This window comes from Lithobates pipiens, unplaced genomic scaffold (assembly GCF_037356315.1).
Source record: "Lithobates pipiens isolate NorthernLeopardFrog02 unplaced genomic scaffold, aLitPip1_a1.2 Scaffold_23, whole genome shotgun sequence".
NCBI lineage: Eukaryota > Metazoa > Chordata > Amphibia > Anura > Ranidae > Lithobates > Lithobates pipiens.
Genome location: NW_027507785.1, coordinates 6551331 through 6574653, shown reverse-complemented (window position 1 = coordinate 6574653; position 23323 = coordinate 6551331). Strand labels below are relative to the sequence as shown.

At 45.9% G+C, this 23323-nt stretch overlaps 1 protein-coding gene across 3 annotated transcripts in view; it reads left to right on the top strand.

Annotated features, from left to right (window-relative positions):
- Positions 1–442: 442 nt before the first annotated feature.
- The window catches only part of LOC143927176 (secreted frizzled-related protein 2-like), a 32369-nt gene continuing 9488 nt past the window's right edge, over positions 443–23323 (top strand). The window contains exons 1-3 of one of the 3 annotated variants that reach the window (XM_077451130.1): positions 443–559; positions 11137–11671; positions 15148–15225. In XM_077451130.1, coding sequence (XP_077307256.1) covers positions 11173–11671; positions 15148–15225 — 577 coding nt within the window. In that variant the 5' untranslated portion in view covers positions 443–559; positions 11137–11172. Of the gene's footprint in view, positions 560–3291; positions 3336–6740; positions 6842–11136; positions 11672–15147; positions 15226–23323 lie in introns of those variants that run through there. The other 2 variants (XM_077451131.1, XM_077451129.1) reach the window with 2 other exon arrangements.

Genomic DNA, 23323 nt, shown 5'->3' with positions numbered 1-23323 from the left:
GGTACCCACCATCCCTGTGCTGAGTTCCCGGGTCTGTACACCCGCTGTGCCCACTATGAGGTTCCCACCATCCCTGTGCTGAGTTCCCGGGTCTGCACACCTGCTGTGCCCATTATGAGGGGTTCCCACCATCCCTGTGCTGAGTTCCCGGGTCTGTACACCTGCTTTGCCCATTATGAGGAGTTCCCACCATCCCTGTGCTGAGTTCCCGGGTCTGCACACCCGCTGTGCCCATTATGAGTGGTGTTGCGATTGAGTTCCTAGTTTAGGGTGGGTAGGGGGCGCTCTTTGGAATAGGTTGTCCTGTGGCCCCCGTCCAGTCACTTTCCTCGAGTATTATGTGAATTCCAGAAACCTCCACATTCATCGCCCAATTCTGGGTGGAGCCATAAAACAATCCACTCAATGACTTCCTGTCCTCATCTACCTGCAGGTCCTACTTTGAAGTCACCGGAGTGCCGAGGAGATCGTTATCCCCACCGCCCCGTCCTTTTATATGGGTTTACAGCTCATCATAAAGTGGACCTGTCATTATCTCCACCCATCTCCCTGGATACAGGTATGACATCACAATGTACAGCATTGTCTAGAAAAGCTGCGGAGGAAAGTGCTGTTGTAGAACTACAAGTCCCATAAGGCATTGCAAGGCCGATAGCTACAAGCATGACTCCCAAAACCAGAGGCATGATGGGATTTGTAGTTCCGCAACAGCTGGAGGGCCACAGGTTGAGCACCCGGGTGATGTTGGACTTCCTCCAGACAGGAAATGAGGCGGGTTCTTTCTGACTTGCTGCAGCTTCTAATGCACATGGTGAGAAGCTCTAAGTGTGCGGTGAAATCAGAGGAAGCCATTTCAGCCCAGGAGAGGAGGCATAGGAAAGAAAGTGTCCAGTGAGGACACCGGGACAGGAAATGAGGGGAAATCTTCCAATGGGGACCCCAGGACAGAAAGTGAGGAAATATCTTCTAATGAGGACACCAGGACAGGAAGTGAGGGGGAAATCTTCCAATGGCGAGACCGGGAGACAGGAAATATTCTAATTGAGATAACAGGAAAGGAAGCTAGAGGAAATATTCAATTGGGGACATCAGGACAAGTGACGGAAACATTTTCAGTGGGGACCCTAGGACAGCATGTAAGGGGAAATCTACCAACGGAGACACCAAGACCAGAAGTGAAGGGAATGCTTCCAATAGGGATAGCAGGGAAGGAAATGAGAAAAAAAATCTTCCAAAGGGGACACCTGAGCGGACATTTTCAAATGGGAACAGCAGGATTTGATGTAAGAGGAAACTTTGCAATGGAAACACCAAGACAGGAAGTGAGGGTAAATCTTCCAATGGGGATAGCACATCAGAAAATGAGGGTAAGCCTTCCAATGGGGATACCAGGACAGGAAGCAAGGGGAAATTTTCCAGTGGGGACACCAAGCTTGGAAGTGAGGGTATGTCGTCCAGTGGGGACACCATGGCAGGGTAAGTCTTCCAATGGGGATACCAGGACAGGAAGTGAGGGTAAGTCTTCCAATGGGGATATCAGGACAGGAACTGAGGGTAAGTCTTCCATTGGGGATACCGGGACAGGAAGTGAGGGTAAGTCTTCCAATGGGGATACCAGGACAGGAAGTGAGGGTAAGCCTTCCAATGGAGATAACAGGACAGGAAGTGAAGGTAAGTCTTCCAATGGGGATACCAGGACAGGAGGTGAGAGTAAGTCTTCCAATCGAGGTATCAGGATAGGAAGTGAGGGTAAGTCTTTGAATGGGGACATTAGGACAGGAAGTGAGGGTAAATCTTTCAATAGGGATACCAGGACAGGAAAAGTCTTTCAAGGGGTACACCAGGAGAGGAAGTAAGGGTAAGTCTTCCAATGGGGATATCAGGACAGGAAGTGAGGGGAAATCTTCCAATGGCGACACCGGGACAGGAAGTGAGGGTAAGTCTTTGAATGGGGACATTAGGATAGGAAGTGAGGGTAAGTCTTTCAATAGGGATACAAGGACAGGAAGTGAGGGTAAGTCTTCCAATGGGGATATCAGGAAAGGAAGTGAGGGTAAGCCTTTCAATGGGGACACCAGGACAGGAGGTGAGAGTAAGTCTTCCAAGCGAGGTATCAGGACAGGAAGTGAGGCTAAGTCTTTCAATTAGGATACCAGGACAGGAAGTGAGGCTAAGTCTTTCAATGGGGACACCAGGACAGGAAGTGAGGGTAAGTCTTCCAATGGGCATATCAAGACAGGAAGTGATGGTAAATTGTCCAATGGGTACACCAGGACAGGAAGTGAGAGTAAGTCTTCCAATGGGCATATCAAGACAGGGAGTGAGGGTAAATCTTTCAATAGGGACACCAGGACTGGAAGTGAAAGTAAGTCTTCCAATGGGGATACCAGGACAGGAAGTGAGGGTAAGTCTTCCAATGGGCAAATCAAGACAGGGAGCGAGGGTAAGTCTTTCAATGGGGACACCAGGACTGGAAGTGAGGTTAAGTCTTCCAATGGGGATACCAGGACAGGAAGTGAGGGTAAATCTTCCCTCTTTTCTATCACTTTGGAGGAATTTACTCTCGGTTCCTGTTGTGAATACAGGACAGGAAATGAAAAGACATAGCTAATAGAAAAATTGAAAAGGTCAGTCCTACATTTCCCTACAGCACCATAAGTGAAAAAAACGTTTGTTGTTAGAGATAGTTAGAAGCTGATCATACACTATACATATACAATCTGATTGTACAATCCCCTTTAGATCTTCCATCTCCTATATAGGGTCAGGGTCTGTCTGATTGAATAGACATTGATTGGATTGTTCAGGTGTGTCCTCCTATTGCACATAGAGTTGACACCTCATCCTTTTAAACCCGAGCACATATGAACTACACGGGTTCTGTGGCTGATTAAGATGGTAATTAAACGCAGTTGTTGCGTTATTTGCATTTAATTAGCCACAGAACCCGTGTAATTCATATGTGTTCGGGTTTAAAGGGATGAGGTGGCAACTCTAATTGCACAGTTTTGGTAAATCTAAAGGAGATTGTACAACCAGATTGTACAGTGTATTGCCAGCTTGTGATGATAAATGCTACATGCTGAGTAATAAAACACTCCGAGGGCAATGTTATAGTGCTTGGGCAGACACATCGGGGCCCCTCCTGCTGGTTGTCAGTGGATTAGTGTCAACAGGTGAAGGGTTAGTGGGTGTGGTGAATATTGTTGGTGTTGGATATCCCAGAGATCCTGGGGGGACCTTTTTTTTTCTCTGAAACCAATAATGGCTACAGAGGGGGATTCCGAGAAGATTTCATGAATATTGAATCACTAACAGCGATATGCACACAGACGGTGAGATGTCTTCTGGGGACAGACAGGCGGTGAGCTGCCTTATGGGGGAGAGGCGGCGAGCTGCGTTGCGGGGGGGGCAGGCGGCAAGCTGTGTTGTGGGGGGCAGGCGGTGAGCTGCATTGCGGGGGGGGGCAGGCGGTGAGCTGCGTTGCGGGGGGGCAGGCGGTGAGCTGCGTTGCGGGGGGGGGCAGGCGGTGAGCTGCGTTGCGGGGGGGGCAGGCGGCGAGCTGTGTTGTGGGGAGCAGGCGGTGAGCTGCATTGCGGGGGGGGGGGCAGGCGGCGAGCTGTGTTGTGCGGGGCAGGCGGCGAGCTGTGTTGTGCGGGGCAGGCGGTGAGCTGCGTTGCGGGAGGGGCAGGCGGTGAGCTGCGTTGCGGGAGGGGCAGGCGGTGAGCTGCGTTGCGGGGGGGGCAGGCGGCGAGCTGTGTTGTGGGGGGCAGGCGGTGAGCTGCATTGCGGGGGGGGGGCAGGCGGCGAGCTGCGTTGCGGGGGGGCAGGCGGCGAGCTGTGTTGTGCGGGGCAGGCGGTGAGCTGCGTTGCGGGAGGGGCAGGCGGTGAGCTGCGTTGCGGGGGGGGCAGGCGGCGAGCTGTGTTGTGGGGGGCAGGCGGTGAGCTGCATTGCGGGGGGGGGCAGGCGGCGAGCTGCGTTGCGGGGGGGCAGGCGGCGAGCTGTGTTGTGCGGGGCAGGCGGTGAGCTGCGTTGCGGGGGGGGCAGGCGGCAAGCTGTGTTGTGGGGGGCAGGCGGTGAGCTGCATTGCGGGGGGGGGGGCAGGCGGTGAGCTGCGTTGCGGGGGGGGCAGGCGGTGAGCTGCGTTGCGGGGGGGGGCAGGCGGCGAGCTGTGTTGTGGGGAGCAGGCGGTGAGCTGCATTGCGGGGGGGGGCAGGCGGCGAGCTGTGTTGTGCGGGGCAGGCGGCGAGCTGTGTTGTGCGGGGCAGGCGGTGAGCTGCGTTGCGGGAGGGGCAGGCGGTGAGCTGCGTTGCGGGAGGGGCAGGCGGTGAGCTGCGTTGCGGGGGGGGCAGGCGGCGAGCTGTGTTGTGGGGGGCAGGCGGTGAGCTGCATTGCGGGGGGGGGGCAGGCGGCGAGCTGTGTTGTGCGGGGCAGGCGGTGAGCTGCGTTGCGGGAGGGGCAGGCGGTGAGCTGCGTTGCGGGGGGGGCAGGTGGCGAGCTGTGTTGTGGGGGGCAGGCGGTGAGCTGCATTGCGGGGGGGGGCAGGCGGCGAGCTGCGTTGCGGGGGGGCAGGCGGCGAGCTGTGTTGTGCGGGGCAGGCGGTGAGCTGCGTTGCGGGGGGGGCAGGCGGTGAGCTGCGTTGCGGGGGGGGGGGCAGGCGGTGAGCTGCGTTGCGGGGGGGCAGGCGGCGAGCTGCGTTGCGGGGGGGCAGATGGCGAGCTGCGTTGCGGGGGGGGGCAGATGGCGAGCTGCGTTGCGGGGGGGGGCAGGCGTCGAGCTGTGTTGCGGGGGGTGGGCAGGCGGCGAGCTGTGTTGCGGGGGGGGGCAGGCGGCGAGCTGTGTTGCGGGGGGGCAGATGGCGAGCTGTGTTGCGATTGGCACACAGAACATTTCCTGTCTGCAAATGGTGGGAAGATACAAATCTATGAAGAAGAGATCTGAGTCCTCCAGAAGTTCAGATCAGTGTATAGGGAAGGGGAGAGCAATCAAAGCCATTATGATACAAAGTATTGGTCGGATCTTCCTGTGTGTTTATGAGGAAGGAAGGTGTCCCCACCAAGCATGAGAACGCACTCTGTACCAGCAGGTGTGTTGTGGTGTAATTCATTCTTAATGGCGCCTCAAATTTACCAGCAAACAGATGAGCTCCCATCACTTTCATTCCTGGGGAGAGATCTCACCAATGGACTCCCTGAGATATACAAGAGACTGTCGGGGGGTCTTCTCTCAGTTTTGAGTGAGGTGACCCTTTTCATAGATGTTTGCTGGGTGTTCAGGACTTGTAGGTCCTCCATGGTCGGGAGGTCTTCTGGAAGTTGGAGGAGGTGAAGTCTGGGGGCACACACTGCTGGTTGTACAGCAAAGTGATTGTCACCTGCAACAGATGGGAGACCCCATACTTCATGGTTGGTGCCTCTGAAGCCACGGAAACGATGACCTCCGATATCCCCCAGTGAGGAGGAACTCCAAAGCCTTCTACACTATGGGGAGCAGAGACTGATGTGACTGGCTCAATGTCTTCCGTACAGCACTGCGGTATATGTCAGAGCTATATAAATGTATAATAATAATAGCGTGCGACTGGATGGGGGACATTAGAGTGTAAGCTCCTCTGCTACAGAGATCTGTGACTGGCCCAGTGTTCTCTGTACAGCCCTGCGGTATATGTCAGAGCTATATAAATGTATAATAATAGTGTGACTAGGGAGGACATTAGAGTGTAAGCTCCTCTGGTACAGAGATGGATATGACTGGCTCATTGTTCTCTGTACAGCACTGCAGATTTTTATTTTATTTTTTTAATTAAAAAGCCACCCTTGAGCTCCAGTTCCAAGCTGAGATGATGTCAGCAGTCTGCTGCAGGCAGGAGGAAGCATTTCCTCAGTCTCCCTTCTCCCCCCCAGTGATCAGACTGCAACATTGTAACTTTGTAGCAAGTCACTTGGATTTACGTGATTGTATCTTCTCTGAGTCAGAATCTTGCTTTGTGAAGTCGATGGTGACCCTGGATGATGCCTGAACAAACATGGCGCTGTCCTTTTTTTAGCATCTCTCCTCTGCTTCGTCATGCTTTCATAGCACCCTAAATAGTGGCTTTTATAGGTGCTGCACAGCTGTCTTTTTTTTCTTTTTTATAGGATCCAGGGCCGAGGCCGGGGTGTTGGCAGACAAAAAAAGGGCAGAACCTGCAACCTATGCTGCTAAATGAATTCAGAGCTCATAGGGGGAGGGGGGGGGGGCACATTTCGGCCCGTTCTCCCTGGGTGGTATAGGGCCTTCGCCCTGACGCCGGTGGGGACCCATGTTCTCCACCTTCGTCAAGTCGGTGAATTCCAATTTCAAATCCAAGATCTGGGTCTGCCTGCGTGCCGAGTCTTGTTCTGCTAACACAAAACAAATCTGCGAGGACTTAACTCTTCAAACCGAAGGACTCGCTCCATAGAATAAACACCGAGTCAGCTCGTTTTTTGTGTGTGGGGTTTTTTTTTTTTTTTTTTTTTTTGCACAAGAGACCTTTTCAGGACTCCGTCTGCTGGTGGTGCTTTTTTTTTTTATTTTTTTTTTTTATTGAATTATCGCCACGCCTGGAAATTTATGATACTAATCCGAGGGGAGTTTGTGTACTGTGCCTGCGGGCAAAACACAGCCCCAGCCGGAGAGCCGAGAGAGAGACCTGCTCTAATTATTGGCTGGAGGTTTTTTTTTTTTTTTTTTACATTCCCCCCCCCCCCCCATTCCAGCAGCTGAACATTCAAGACACGACACATACCTATCCAGACGTTCCTGCCAGAGCCTGCTCTCCTTGGGAGTTCGCCGTCTGCTCGCAAAAACCTGCGCAAGGTAAGTCCATTGCACGGTGGTGGCTTTGGAGTTGGAGGTAGAGGGTCACCCGGTGCATGGTGACCACCAAACAACTCTTTATGTTTTTAGATTAAGGTCTTTATTTCAGAGAAACGAGCAGAAGGTGACCAAGGGGGTCCATCCAGTCTGCATCTTTTTGTATGGTGTAGATCAATGAGCGTTCGAGCCGTGTTCACTTGCTCGCTACCTCTGCTGGAAGTCTGTTCCAAGCATCAACTACTCTTTTGATCAAAACTAACCTCCAGAGAATATTATTTAAACTTTCGGCTGGTGATCCCTCTAGTGATATAAAGATCTATATGGAGGAATCAGGACTTCCTTCCTCCTGCTGGTGACCCCTCTAGTGATATAAAGATCTATATAGAGAAATCAGGACCTCCTTCTTGTCTGGTGGTGACCCCTCTAGTGATGAGAAAGAGCTATAGGAATCAGGACCTCCTCCTTTCTGCTGGTGACCCTTCTAGTGATATAAAGATCTATATAGAGAAATCAGAACCTCCTTCCTCCTTCTGGTGATCCCTCTAATGATATAAACATCTATATAGAGGAATCAGGACCTCCTTCTGGTGACCCCTTGAGTGATGAGAAAGATCTGTAGGAATCAGGACCTCCTTATTCCTGCTGGTGACCCCTCTAGTGACAGAAAGATCTAGATAGAGAAATCAGGACCTCCGTCTTGTCTGGTGGTGATCCTTCTAGTGATAAGAAGGATCTATAGGAATCAGGACCTCCTTCCTCCTGCTGGTGACCCCTCTAGGGATATAAAGATCTATATAGAGGAATCAGGACCTCCTTCTTCCTGCTGGGGACCCCTCTAGGGATATAAAGATCTATATAGAGGAATCAGGACCTCCTTCCTCCTGCTGGTGACCCCTCTAGTGATATAAAGATCTATATAGAGGAATCAGGACCTCCTTCCTCCTGCTGGTGACCCCTCTAGGGATATAAAGATCTATATAGAGGAATCAGGACCTCCTTCTTCCTGCTGGTGACCCCTCTAGTGATATAAAGATCTATATAGAGGAATCAGGACCTCCTTCCTCCTGCTGGTGACCCCTCTAGGGATATAAAGATCTATATAGAGGAATCAGGACCTCCTTCTTCCTGCTGGTGACCCCTCTAGTGATATAAAGATCTATATAGAGGAATTTGGACCTCCTTCCTCCAGCTGGTGACCCCTCCTAGGGATATAATGCAGATTGCAAATGCACTTAGAAATGATGATTTTCAGATTGCATTGCTTCTCCCAATCTTCCAGCAATACCAAATCATTTTCCATGGGACACGTTGGTGTCATCAGCACAATGACTTGTCTAACCCACCAAACCTTCAGGTACATCACAAGCAGATTAAATAGAACGGGACCTTGTACGGAGCCTTGGGGTACACCATTAGCAGGGCTCAAGTCCTGCGGGAATGCATGGGAACGGAGTTCCTGTACTTTTTCCACAACAGGAACTCAGTTCCCGTTAGCAGCCGTGTCCTGCAAGACTTTGAAGTATGCGAGATGTGTGGCAGGTGCTACACCAGCAGCCGCCGACACAGCTCACAATAGTAAGTGCCGCCCACCTGACCATTTAGGCATTGCCAGTAGGGGGCCCCATGACAGCTTCCGTTTTGATATACCTGTCAATCACAGCTAGCTGACGGGTAGATCAGGTCTAGGTCTAGCTGACGGGTAGATCAGCTATTCTGCTCACAGGACATGCAGGGAGAGAGGTGAGCTGAGGGAGGAACATCAGTTTGGGGTGGTAAGCTGGGCACAATACCTGGCAAAGTTTAATGGCAGGAGGGAAGTTTATGTGGAAATATGTGAAGGGTTGGAATAGCAGCCAGTGTGTGTTGGAGCCCCTGCAGAGTTTGCAGCCCCCCAAGCTAACATACATCTCCTAAGCAGGAACACATCCCTATCTCCCCAAGCATTCTGTCCAGATAATGAGCAGTTCATTTATGACCTTTCCATTTAACCCTGTGTTATCCAAACTCTGTTCAATGAAAAGTGTAAACTCACCACATAAACACTCTATATACAAAATAAAATTCCCCAATAAAGATCAGAACATGATGTTCACATTCCATGGAAGCACAATTGAATGAATGCTGATTATTCAGAGAATTACCGTATTTATGTTTATTGAGTAATGTTTTCTTTTTATGTACTAACAGTTAAGCTTCATACACACAATACGAACATTGGATGAAAAATACCACTTTTGAAGTGTTCGTGCATATGAGCGTATCATTTATTTATTTTTTGGTGGGGGAGTGGATCTTGGGTGGGAGTTCCCACACTTTTTTTTTTTTTTTCCCAGGACTTGACCCCTGACCACTAAGGACTGGTCTCTCTTCAGTACAGTCCTCAGAGACCAGCCTTTATTTCACCCGTCTTACATATTATTCCACTACTTTAGATTGTAATCTGTGCCCTTTTATTACTTAGTAGGTTGGCACTTTATAGAGGAGTGACAGACAAAGCCATATTTGGCTATATGGCTCGCCGCTATTTAACCAACAGGGGCTGTTTGGGAGGGGCCTGATTCCTGCATGGGACAAATTTCGTGAAAAATTCTATTTTTTATTTTTTTTAAAGATCTTATTGCTTATAAACCACTTTTAATTGTTTTGTTTGTTTGGGGTTTTTTTTTGTCTGTTTTCCAATTTTGTCTGGTTTTAGCCGCCTTTTGCTATATTTAATTGGAAGACAAAGCATTTCATAAGCACTCCAAATTTAGTTAGCATTGTCATGATGGAGCAATGAGCGAGGCAACCATCTTCATTGCCTGTCTATATACTCACCAGTTATATATTTATTGAATTCTGACATATACCGCAGTGCTGTACAGAGAACACTGAGCCAGTCACATCAGTCTCTGTACCAGAGGAGCTTACACTCTAATGTCTCCCCACAGTCACGTTATTATTATACATTTATATAGCTCTGACATATACCGCAGTGCTGTACAGAGATCACTGAGCCAGTCACATCAGTCTCTGTACCAGAGGAGCTTACACTCTAATGCTCTGACATATACCGCAGTGCTGTACCAGAGGAGCTTACACTCTAATGTCTAATGCTCTGACATATACCGCAGTGCTGTACCAGAGGAGCTTACACTCTATTGTCCCCCCACAGTCACACTATTATTATTCTTATACATTTACATAGCTCTGACATTTACCGCAGTGCTGTACAGAGAACACGGAGCCAGTCACATCAGTCTCTGCACCAGAGGAGCTTACACTCTAATCTCCCCCTCACAGTCGCACACTATTATTATTACACATTTATATAGCTCTGACGTATACCGCAGTGCTGTACAGAGAACACTGAGCCAGTCACATCAGTCTCTGCACCAGAGGAGCTTACACTCTAATGCTCTGACATATACCGCAGTGCTGTACCAGAGGAGCTTACACTCTAATGTCTAATGCTCTGACATATACCGTAGTGCTGTACCAGAGGAGCTTACACTCTAATGTCCCCCCACAGTCACACTATTATTATTCTTATACATTTATATAGCTCTGACATATACCGCAGTGCTGTACAGAGAACACTGAGCCATTCACATCAGTCTCTGTACCAGAGGAGCTTACACTCTAATGCTCTGACATATACCGCAGTGCTGTACCAGAGGAGCTTACACTCTAATGTCTAATGCTCTGACATATACCGTAGTGCTGTACCAGAGGAGCTTACACTCTAATGTCCCCCCACAGTCACACTATTATTATTCTTATACATTTATATAGCTCTGACATATACCGCAGTGCTGTACAGAGAACACTGAGCCATTCACATCAGTCTCTGCACCAGAGGAGCTTACACTCTAATGTCCCCCCACAGTACTATTATTATTACACATTTTATATAGCTTTGACATATACCGCAGTGTTGTTTATTGGGGTGGAGTTCTGCTCATTTCACTGGGCTTCCAATAATGTTGTTATGAGACAACGTACGGGGTCCATCTTCCAGGGTGAATAAACTCTTACCCAACCCTCACTAGGTGACCCCTGAGATCCGGTTTTGATGGACCTGATGGACCCTTTTTTTATTCCTTTAGGTCAGGGATCCTCAAACTACGGCCCTCCAGCTGTTGCAAAACTACACATCCCATAAGGCATTGTAAAACTCTGATATTCACAGACATGACTGGGCATGATGGGAATTGTAGTTCCTGAACAACTGGAGGGCCGTAGTTTGAAGACCCCTGCTTTAGGTAATATACGAAGGCCTACGGATTTCTGACTTTTGTTTCTCTCTCTTTTAGTCCATCTAGAATTGTGTCCTCTATAACACTCCAGAGATGATCATGTGGCTACTCCAGTGCATCGGGGTCCTCTTGGGCATTGGGGTCCATCTTCACCCAGCCGGCGCCTTCCCCTTCATTCTCACCCAGCTGAGCACCCGCAAGAGCAGCTGCAAGCAAATCCCCAGCAGCATGACGCTGTGCCATGCAGTGGGCTACGGAGAGATGCGTCTGCCCAACCTGCTCGGCCACGACACCATGAAAGAGGTTCTGCAGCAGGCCGGATCCTGGGTGCCTCTTCTCACCAAGCAGTGCCACGCTGACACCAAGAAGTTCCTGTGCTCGCTCTTCGCCCCCGTCTGTCTGAGCGACCTGGAGGAGGCCATCCACCCCTGCAGATCCCTCTGTGAGGAGGTCCGCGACGGCTGCACACCCGTCATGGCTGCCTTTGGCTTCCCATGGCCTGAAATGTTTAACTGCACCCAGTTCCCTGAGGGCAACGAGCTGTGTGTGCCCCCTGCTGGCGTGGATGAGAAGCCACTTTTGGTGAAAGAAGGTAGGTGAACCCTGATCATCAATGGTCAGGACTTGGGTCTGGAGGTCCCCAGTACGATGACCTATAATTTAACTTAACCGGGAAAGGACTGAAAACCTTTGGCTTGAGGAGCACATGCAACCAACCAGCCGTTTCGTTGTAGAGCAGAATTCTGTGGGCTACAGAAAGTTGGCCATGCAAAATGTGCCATAGTGCTTGATGGTCACGGTAAAGGTGGTGTCCCTGATGGCATGGCTTATTGTGTGAGATTGTGATCTTCCAGTATCAGCTGCCTTTGAAGCTTTTACCATTTTGCCAGGTGACATTCAAGAGACCCCAAGGAAGTCCACACTGGAAGGCTTCCCTCTGCCAGATACTATAATTGCAGGTCTAAATGGGGAGCAGATCGGTATATAATTCCCAGCATGTGTCACTGGCTAAGGTTCCTCCTCCGATTGATGTCTGAATGGATGAGCCCAATGTACTTAGGTTCGGTCGGTGGTGGGTCCGGCAAACAGTAATGGCCTTTTTCCGGCAGAGAATTGTCAAAAAAAAAATGCCATGGGGTCATGGCCCTGGACATGTAGAAAACCCCCCCCCCAAAAAAAAAAATGTTTAAAAATACAGTTTGGAGGGGACACGCGTTTTTAAAAAGTCAACATTAAAATGCAAAGAGTCTGATTTATAAATAAAATAAATAAATATATATATATATATATATATATATATATATATATATATATATATATATATATATATATATATATATATATATATATATATATATATATATATATATATATATATATATATATATATATATATATATATATATATATATGTGTAAAAAATCTCAGACTCTTTGCAGACTCTGTGTGAAAGGAGGTTCCCTGTAAAAAAAAAATATATATATATATTATTATTTTTATTTTTTTTTTATTTTTTTTTTTTTTTTTACAGGGAACCTCCTTTCACACACAAAAAAAAAAAAGCATAGGGTTCCCCCCCCTGAAACTAGATAACTTATCCTTGATGAGGGTGTACTATGGATGCCAAGGGAGACCTCCAAATAAAAATAAAGTTTTGGGGTCCCCCTACATTTTTATACCTGACCCTTGGGGTCCAGTATGAATTTTGAGGAGGAACCCCACGCTCCTACCTCACTTACCCAATTCCTTCATAAGCCTATAATTTAGTATATTAAAAAAAAAAAAAAAATAATAATAAAAAACTACGTTTTTATGAACTTTTTTTTTTTTTTCCCCATACTTTTTTTATTTTTTTAATAGATATAGAGATTTTAAATTGGCCACTAGAGGGAGTTCATACTTAAACATCTGGATCGCCTCTTTGCACCTTCGTAGTAATAAAAATGTGGTGTTTTTTTTTTTTTTATTATTTAATTTTTTTTTTTTTTTTTCTGTGACCCCACTGGTGAGGTTTCCCATCACTTTGGTCTTAACGGGAAGTCAAGGTAAATGTCTCCAACATGGACTCAGGTGGCAATAAAAGCCAGGCAGGACCCTTTCTTGCTCTATTCATAGTGAAATGACAAATTTTGCATTTTTAAAAGGTTTTGGACCACATTTTTCTCGCCTCTGTACACGTCTATAGACGATAGGCATGTGCATTCGTCTTCGTCCGAATGCATTTTCATCCGAATTTCGGGTATTTTCGTTAGCGTTTTAACAAACGACAACGAACGCGCAGAATCCGAAAACCCAAAGATCCGACATAAACAAATGCTTTATTTTCTTTTTCATTGTGACAACAGTTCGATGTAGATAGGAGATTCGACATGATGCTGACAATAGCGATCTGTGTCCATCGAACCTGTGGTCGAACGTGCCTAACCTTAGCTCTATTAGTCCCAAGATTATTCTACAGAGAGAGAAAAGATTTGACGGAGAGAGAAAAGATTCGACATTATAGAGACCATAGCAAAAAAGGTTGAATGTGCCTAACCTAACTCTATTAGTCCAAGATTATTCGACATAGAGAGAAAAGATTCGACAGAGAAAAGATTCGACAGAGAAAAGATTCGACAGAGAAAAGATTTGACATAGAGAGAAAACATTCGACAAGATTTCACATTATAGAGACCATAGGAAAAAAGGTCGAATGTGCCTAACCCAATCATCCACAAGTCATAATATTGAAGAAAAGGTTGGTATGGGAGTGCTAGGGATAGTTGCTCATGCTAGCCCTCTAAGCAGTCCCAAACCAAAAAATGGTGAAAATTGGACTATATCAGTACTTTTAAAGAAAACAATAACAATTAAAATGTCATCTTGTTTAATAAACATATAGAAAAAAGGAAAATGACAAACCCCACCCATTTAAAATACAAATAAAGACCTATCACAATAAGGGCGTCCTTGACGAATTCTCCACAAAAGGGAGTTCGAATCAATGGCGCATAGGGGTCTCTGCTACTAGTTTCGCGGGACGAGCCGCTTCTTCAGGAGGATATCTATACAGAACATAATAAATGATATATAGCAATTAACAAACAAAAGCAAATTATCATAAAATTAGTCATTGATATTGTAACAATATCAATGACTCAATTTATGATAATTAGCTTTTGTTTAATTGCTATATATCATTTATTATGTTCTGTATAGATATCCTCCTGAAGAAGCGGCTCGTCCCGCGAAACTAGTAGAGGAGACCCCTATGCGCCATTGATTCAACTCCCTTTTGTGGAGAATTCGTCAAGGACGCCCTTATTGTGATATGTATTTATCATTATAGAGACCATAGCAAAAAAAGGTCGAATGTGCCTAACCTAACTCTATTATTCCAAGATTATTCGATATAGAGAGAAAAGATTCGACATAGAAAAGATTTGACATTATAGAAACAATAGCAAAAAAGGTCGAATGTGCCTAACCTAACTCTTTTAGTCCAAGATTTATTCGACATAGAGAGAAAAGATTTGACGTGAAGATTCGACGAAGCAGTCGGCGCGAGCGGACATTTATGGTCAAATGCTCTCCCCATAGGCTATAGAAGAATTCTAATGTTGCTTGATTAGTAATAATTATATTTATTAATTATTAATCAGTGTCCTACAACATTAGAATTATACTATAGCTTGTAGGTGGAACTTTTCGACCGGAAATGTGCGATTGCGGCGTCGCACAGTTTACCTGCTCCGTCGAATCTTCTTAGAACATTCGACAGACACCATAAACATTCAATGACAGATTCTTAATTATTTCGGATTTTCAGACTAATGCATTTTTTAACGAAACAAAATAAATTAAAAAAAAACGAATTTCGGGAGTAACTAAATAAATTTATTTTTCAGACGAAAACGAAATTCCGAAACGAAATATTTCAGTGTGCACGTCTCTAATTTAGACAACCTAGGGTTTCAGATATGCTTCATCTTCTTTCAAATACGCAGAGTTGAGACCCAGAGAAATCACTGTAATCTCAGAAAGAGGAGTCTCTGTCCACTTAGTGTAATCGTGTCTTCTGTTCCGCAGAGCTCCCGTGTGCCGCCTGCCAGAGCGGAGGAGACGCTGACAAAGAATTCCTGCAGGATTATTGCTCTTGGGATTTTGGTAAGTACCTTTTTAAAAATCGTTCTTGCATGATGACCAGATTTTCATTTCTACACTCACCACTAATGTGAGGAGCATCCACCCAACTGACCACCAATGTAAGGGTCCTAGTAGACCACCTGGGGGTCCTAGTAGATGGGCTCAGCAGTGGCATACAATGCCAAGCTGCTGCTAACAAAGCAAACAGAATATTGGCATTAAAAAGGGGATCAACTCCAGAGATAAAACTATAATTCTCCCGCTCTACAAGACTCTGGTCTGGCCGCACCTGGAGTATACTGTCCAGTTCTGGGCACCAGTCCTCAGAAAGGATGTACTGGAAATGGAGAGAGTACAAAGAAGGGCAACAAAGCTAATAAAGGGTCTGGAGGATATTGGTTATGAGGAAAGGTTGCGAGCTCTGAACTTATTCTCTCTGGAGAAGAGACGCTTGAGAGGGGATGTGATTTCAATTTACAAATACGGCACTGGTGACCCCACAATAGGGAGAAGACTTTTTAGTGGAAGCAATTTTAACAAGACTCGTGGCCACTTATCAAAATTAGAATAAAAGAGGTTTAACCTTGAACTACGTAGAGGGTTCTTTACTGTAAGAGCGGCAAGGATGTGGAATTCCCTTCCACAGGCCGTGGTCTCAGTGGGGGGCATCAGTAATATCAAAAAACTATTAGATAAGCACCCCAACGACCGTAACATACAGGGATATACAATGTAATACTGACATGTAATCACACACATAGGTTGGACTTGATGGACTTTTTTTTTTTCCCCAACCTCACCTACTATGTAAGGAACATTCTTCCCACTGATCACCAATGTAAGGAACATTCTTCTCACTGATCACCAATGTAAGGAACATTCTTCTCACTGATCACCAATGTAAGGAACATTCTTCCCACTGATCACCAATGTAAGGAACATTCTTCTCACTGATCACCAATGTAAGGAACATTCTTCTCACTGATCACCAATGTAAGGAACATTCTTCTCACTGATCACCAATGTAAGGAACATTCTTCTCACTGATCACCAATGTAAGGGACATTCTTCCCACTGATCACCAATGTAAGGAACATTCTTCTCACTGATCACCAATGTAAGGAACATTCTTCTCACTGATCACCAATGTAAGGAACATTCTTCCCACTGATCACCAATGTAAGGAACATTCTTCCCACTGATCACCAATGTAAGGAACATTCTTCTCACTGATCACCAATGTAAGGAACATTCTTCTCACTGATCACCAATGTAAGGGACATTCTTCTCACTGATCACCAATGTAAGGAACATTCTTCTCACTGATCACCAATGTAAGGGACATTCTTCCCACTGATCACCAATGTAAGGAACATTCTTCCCACTGATCACCAATGTAAGGAACATTCTTCTCACTGATCACCAATGTAAGGAACCTTCTTCTCACTGATCACCAATGTAAGGAACATTCTTCTCACTGATCACCAATGTAAGGAACATTCTTCCCACTGATCACCAATGTAAGGAACATTCTTCTCACTGATCACCAATGTAAGGAACATTCTTCTCACTGATCACCAATGTAAGGAACATTCTTCTCACTGATCACCAATGTAAGGAACATTCTTCTCACTGATCACCAATGTAAGGAACATTCTTCTCACTGATCACCAATGTAAGGAACATTCTTCCCACTGACCACCAATGTAAGGAACATTCTTCTCACTGATCACCAATGTAAGGAACATTCTTCTCACTGATCACCAATGTAAGGAACATTCTTCTCACTGATCACCAATGTAAGGGACATTCTTCCCACTGATCACCAATGTAAGGAACATTCTTCCCACTGACCACCAATGTAAGGAACATTCTTCCCACTGACCACCAATGTAAGGAACATTCTTCTCACTGATCACCAATGTAAGGAACATTCTTCTCACTGATCACCAATGTAAGGAACATTCTTCTCACTGATCACCAATGTAAGGGACATTCTTCCCACTGATCACCAATGTAAGGGACATTCTTCTCACTGACCACCAATGTAAGGAACATTCTTCCCACTGATCACCAATGTAAGGAACATTCTTCCCACTGATCACCAATGTAAGGAACATTCTTCTCACTGATCCCCAATGTAAGGAACATTCTTCCCACTGATCACCAATGTAAGGAACATTCTTCCCACTGATCACCAATGTAAGGAACATTCTTCTCACTGATCACCAATGTAAGGAACATTCTTCCTACTGATCACCAATGTAAGGAACATTCTTCTCACTGACCACCAATGTAAGGGACATTCTTCTCACTGACCACCAATGTAAGGAACATTCTTTCCACTGATCACCATCGTAAGGGACATTCTTCTCACTGATCACCAATGTAAGGAACATTCTTTCCACTGATCACCATCGTAAGGAACATTCTTCTCACTGATCACCATCGTAAGGAACATTCTTCTCACTGATCACCAATGTAAGGAACATTCTTCTCACTGATCACCAATGTAAGGAACATTCTTCTCACTGATCACCAATGTAAGGAACATTCTCCCCACTGATCACCAATGTAAGGAACATTCTCCCCACTGATCACCAATGTAAGGAACATTCTTCTCACTGATCACCAATGTAAGGAACATTCTTCTCACTGATCACCAATGTAAGGAACATTCTTCTCACTGACCACCAATGTAAGGGACATTCTTCCCACTGATCACCAATGTAAGGAACATTCTTCTCACTGACCACCAATGTAAGGAACATTCTTCTCACTGATCACCAATGTAAGGAACATTCTTCCCACTGATCACCAATGTAAGGAACATTCTTCTCACTGATCACCAATGTAAGGAACATTCTTCCCACTGATCACCAATGTAAGGAACATTCTTCTCACTGATCACCAATGTAAGGAACATTCTTCCCACTGATCACCAATGTAAGGAACATTCTTCCCACTGATCACCAATGTAAGGAACATTCTTCCCACTGATCACCAATGTAAGGAACATTCTTATCACTGATCACCAATGTAAGGAACATTCTTCTCACTGACCACCAATGTAAGGAACATTCTTCTCACTGATCACCAATGTAAGGAGCATTCTTCTCACTGATCACCAATGTAAGGAACATTCTTCTCACTGATCACCAATGTAAGGAACATTCTTCCCACTGATCACCAATGTAAGGAACATTCTTCTCACTGATCACCAATGTAAGGTACATTCTTCCCACTGATCACCAATGTAAGGAACATTCTTCTCACTGATCACCAATGTAAGGAACATTCTTCTCACTGATCACCAATGTAAGGAGCATTCTTCCCACTGATCACCAATGTAAGGAACATTCTTCTCACTGATCACCAATGTAAGGTACATTCTTCCCACTGATCACCAATGTAAGGAACATTCTTCTCACTGATCACCAATGTAAGGAACATTCTTCTCACTGATCACCAATGTAAGGAACATTCTTCTCACTGATCACCAATGTAAGGAACATTCTTCCCACTGATCACCAATGTAAGGAACATTCTTCTCACTGATCACTAGGGATGAGCTTCGTGTTCGAGTCGAACGTACGTTCGACTCGAACATTGGCTGTTCGGGCGTTCGGCGAAATCCGAACTCTTGGTCCGTTCGCGTCAAAATTCGTGTGGCGCGCGCGGACCACAATGCACTGCGATGGTGCAGTGCATTGCTGGCTCATGATTGGCCAAGCATGCACTGTGACCCCGCATGCTTGGCCAATCGCAGCGCCAGCAGCGAGGAGAGCCATGATTGGCCACAGGCATCCTGCCTGTGGCCAATCATAGCTCAGGCTGTGTAGTGCACGCCCCACACTATATAAGGCTGCCTTTGAGGCGGCCTCGTGTAGTGTGTTGGAATCTGAAGCAGTGGGTGTTCTGTGTACCTTCAACACAGTTACACACCAATCGTTTTTGGCTGATTTCCTATCTTGCTCTTGTGTAGTGGTTGTTGTCTGTGCCCTGACCGCAGTATACACCACTATATTCACCTCACCTATATAGCTAGTGATCTATCTTTAACCACTTAACAACTGCCCATTGCCGATTAACGGCTTCAGGGGGGTTGTTTAACTCTGAGAGGCCGTTAATTAACGGCCTCCCAGAATTCTGCTCTCGCGCGCCCCCTGGGGTGCGCACTCGAGAGCATCCGTGACCGCCGGGTCCACAGGACCCGGCGCAGCACGGATCACGGTAAACGGCCGCTCGTCGCGGCCGTTTACCACGTGATCGCTCCGACAAATGACGGAGTGATCACTTGTAAACAAACCGGCGTCATGTTATGACGCCGGTTCCTCCCTCCCCTCTCTGTACCGATCGGTACAGCGGAGGGGAAAGAGATCGGTGTCAGCAGCGATGTGGGCTGCATCTGCAGTGCCCACATCGCTGCTCACCGAATTTAACCCCTCAATTCCCTGCCAATACTCTGCAATACCAGTGCATACTCTGCAGTACCCTGCCATTACTCTGCAGTACCCCCCATTACTCTGCAGTAACCCCCATTACTCTGCAGTAACCCCCATTACTCTGCAGTAACCCCCATTACTCTGCAGTAACCCCCATTACTCTGCAGTAACCCCCATTACTCTGCAGTAACCCCCATTACTCTGCAGTACCCTGCCATTACTCTTCAGTACCCCGCCATTACTCTGCAGTGCAGTACCCTGCCATTACTCTGCAGTACCCTGCCTTTACTCTGCAGTACCCTGCCTTTACTCTGCAGTACCCTGCCTTTACTCTGCAGTACCCTGCCTTTACTCTGCAGTACCCTGCCTTTACTCTGCAGTACCCTGCCTTTACTCTGCAGTACCCTGCCATTACTCTGTAGTACTCCCCAATACTCTGCAGTACCCTGCTATTACTCTGTAGTACCCCGCCAATACCCCGCCAATACTCTGCAATACCAGTGCATACACTGCAGTACCCTGCCATTACTCTGCAGTACCCTGCCTTTACTCTGCAGTACCCTGCCATTACTCTGTAGTACTCCCCAATACTCTGCAGTACCCTGCTATTACTCTGTAGTACCCCGCCAATACCCCGCCAATACTCTGCAATACCCTGCCATAAATTGCCATACCCAGCCATACTCGGAGATACCCAGCCATACTCGGAGATACCCAGCCATACTCGGAGATACCCAGCCATACTCGGTGATACCCTGAAATACCCAGCCATACTTGGTGATACCCTGAAATACCCAGCCATAGACGCCCCCCACCCCTCACCGCCCTCCCCTCCGGTGCTTCTACCAACTCGCCAGTACGATCAAAGCCAGAATCTTTTTTTTATTTTTTATTTCAGGCTTCCCAGCCTAGAGGTGAGATGTGGGGTCATACTGACCCCCAGATTTCACTGTAAAGAGGACCTGTCACCCCATATTCCTATTACAAGGGATGTTTACATTCCTTGTAATAGGAATAAAAGTGATCAAAAATATATTTTTGGGGAAAAAAATGTCAAACTAAAATAAATAATGTAAAATGAACAATAATAAAAAAAAAAATTAAAGCGCCCATGTCCCCATGTGCTCGCATGCAGAAGCGAACGCATGCGTAAGCCCCGCCCACATATGAAAACGGTGTTCAAACCACACATGTGAGGTATCGCCGAGAACGTTAGAGCGAGAGCAATAATTCTAGTCCTAGACCTCCTCTGCAACTCAAAACATGTAACCAGTAAAAAAAAATGTATGAAGAAAAAATTACTAATCTGCTAAATTTTATAACAGAAACAAAGAAAAATTCATTTTTTCGCAGAATTTCCGGTCTTTTTTCTTTTATAGCACAAAAAATAAAAAAAACTGAGAGGTGATTAAATACCACCAAAAGAAAGCTCTATTTGTGTGAAAAAAAGGACAAACATTTCATATAGGTCCAGTGTTGCATGACTGAGTAATTGTCATTCAAAATGTGAGGGCACCAAAAGCTGAAAATTGGTCTGGTTATTAAGGGTGTTTAAGTGCCCAGTGGTCAAGTGGTTAATAATAGAGCTTGCAGTCAGTAGTGTTAGGAGATAGTGCGTGCTGTCTGCGTGCTCTGTACCCAGTACATACCGCTATAATATAGGGCAGGCCCCTACTTTCAAACATCCAACTTACAAACATCTCCTACTTGCAAACGCAAGGAGACAGCAGCAAGTGAGATGAAAAAAGATGGACGACAAAACAAATTATACAGGGGTGATAACCCTTCCCTATGTTTTCCAAAAAGCTTAAAAATAGTTTTTTTGACTGGAGCTACACTTTAAAAATGTACCGGTTGAAAATGACAAACAGATTCAACTTAACACAACAAACCTACACAGTCCCTGTCTTGTTTGCACCGCCTGTATACTGCTGTTCTGAGTATATAGGGCCTGGGGGCCACACGCATTTCCTTTTTTTAATATGGGTACGGGGTTCCCCTTAATATGCGTACAAGATCCAAATAGGCTGGTAATGGGCAGGGAGGGCTACCCATGCCATGTTTCTCAATGATTTTCAACCATATTGCAGGAACCAGATATAACATTAAAACCGCAAGCAGTTTTTCAATGATGTTATTTCCGTTTAATGTCATTTTGTGCAGGGACTGTTCTAAACACGGGAAACACGTGGCACTTCACAGGCATCCTACAGACACCCCCCAGGCACCATATTTAAAAGGAATATTTCACTTTTTTTTTTCACTTTAATCGTCATTAAAATCAGTGCTCCCGCCAAAACGGACGTTTTTAAAACTTTTTTTTTGCATTGACCCATGTCCCCTGAGGCAGGAGCCAGGTCCCCAAACCCTTTTTAGGACACTATCTTGCATATTAGCCGTTAAAATTAGCACTTTCCATTTCAAACGTTCGAGTCCCATAGACTTCAATGGGGTTCTAACGTTCGTAACGAACGCGGGGGTCGTTCGCAAGTTCTGGTGCGAACCGACCGGGGGGTGTTCGGCTCATCCCTACTGATCACCAATGTAAGGAACATTCTTCCCACTGATCACCAATGTAAGGAACATTCTTCCCACTGATCACCAATGTAAGGAACATTCTTCCCACTGATCACCAATGTAAGGAACATTCTTCCCACTGATCACCAATGGTAAGGAACATTCTTCCCACTGATCACCAATGTAAGGAACAATTTTCTCACTGATCACCAATGTAAGGGACATTCTTCTCACTGATCACCAATGTAAGGAACAATTTTCTCACTGATCACCAATGTAAGGAACTTCTTCTCACTGATCACCAATGTAAGGGACATTCTTCCCACTGATCACCAATGTAAGGAACATTCTTCTCACTGATCACCAATGTAAGGAACATTCTTCCACTGATCACCAATGTAAGGAACATTCTTCTCACTGATCACCAATGTAAGGGACATTCTTCTCACTGATCACCAATGTAAGGGACATTCTTCCCACTGATCACCAATGTAAGGAACATTCTTCTCACTGATCACCAATGTAAGGAACATTCTTCTCACTGATCACCAATGTAAGGGACATTCTTCTCACTGATCACCAATGTAAGGAACATTCTTCTCACTGATCACCAATGTAAGGGACATTCTTCTCACTGATCACCAATGTAAGGAACATTCTTCTCACTGATCACCAATGTAAGGAACATTCTTCTCACTGATCACCAATGTAAGGGACATTCTTCTCACTGATCACCAATGTAAGGAACATTCTTCCCACTGATCACCAATGTAAGGAACATTCTTCCCACTGATCACCAATGTAAGGAACATTCTTCCCACTGATCACCAATGTAAGGAACATTCTTCCCACTGATCACCAATGTAAGGAACATTCTTCCACTGATCACCAATGTAAGGAACATTCTTCCCACTGATCACCAATGTAAGGAACATTCTTCCCACTGATAACCACTCTAGTTTGCATTATTCCCACAGACCCTGAGTGAATTAATCTTAGCTGAGGTTCCCTGAAACCTGAAAATTATTTCAAGGGTTCCTCTGGGGTAAAACGGTTGAGAAAGGTTACAGTAGACCAGTGTTTCTCAATTCCAGTCCTCATGGCCCACTAACAGGTCATGTTTTCAGGCTTTCCATTATTTTGCACAGGTGATTTGA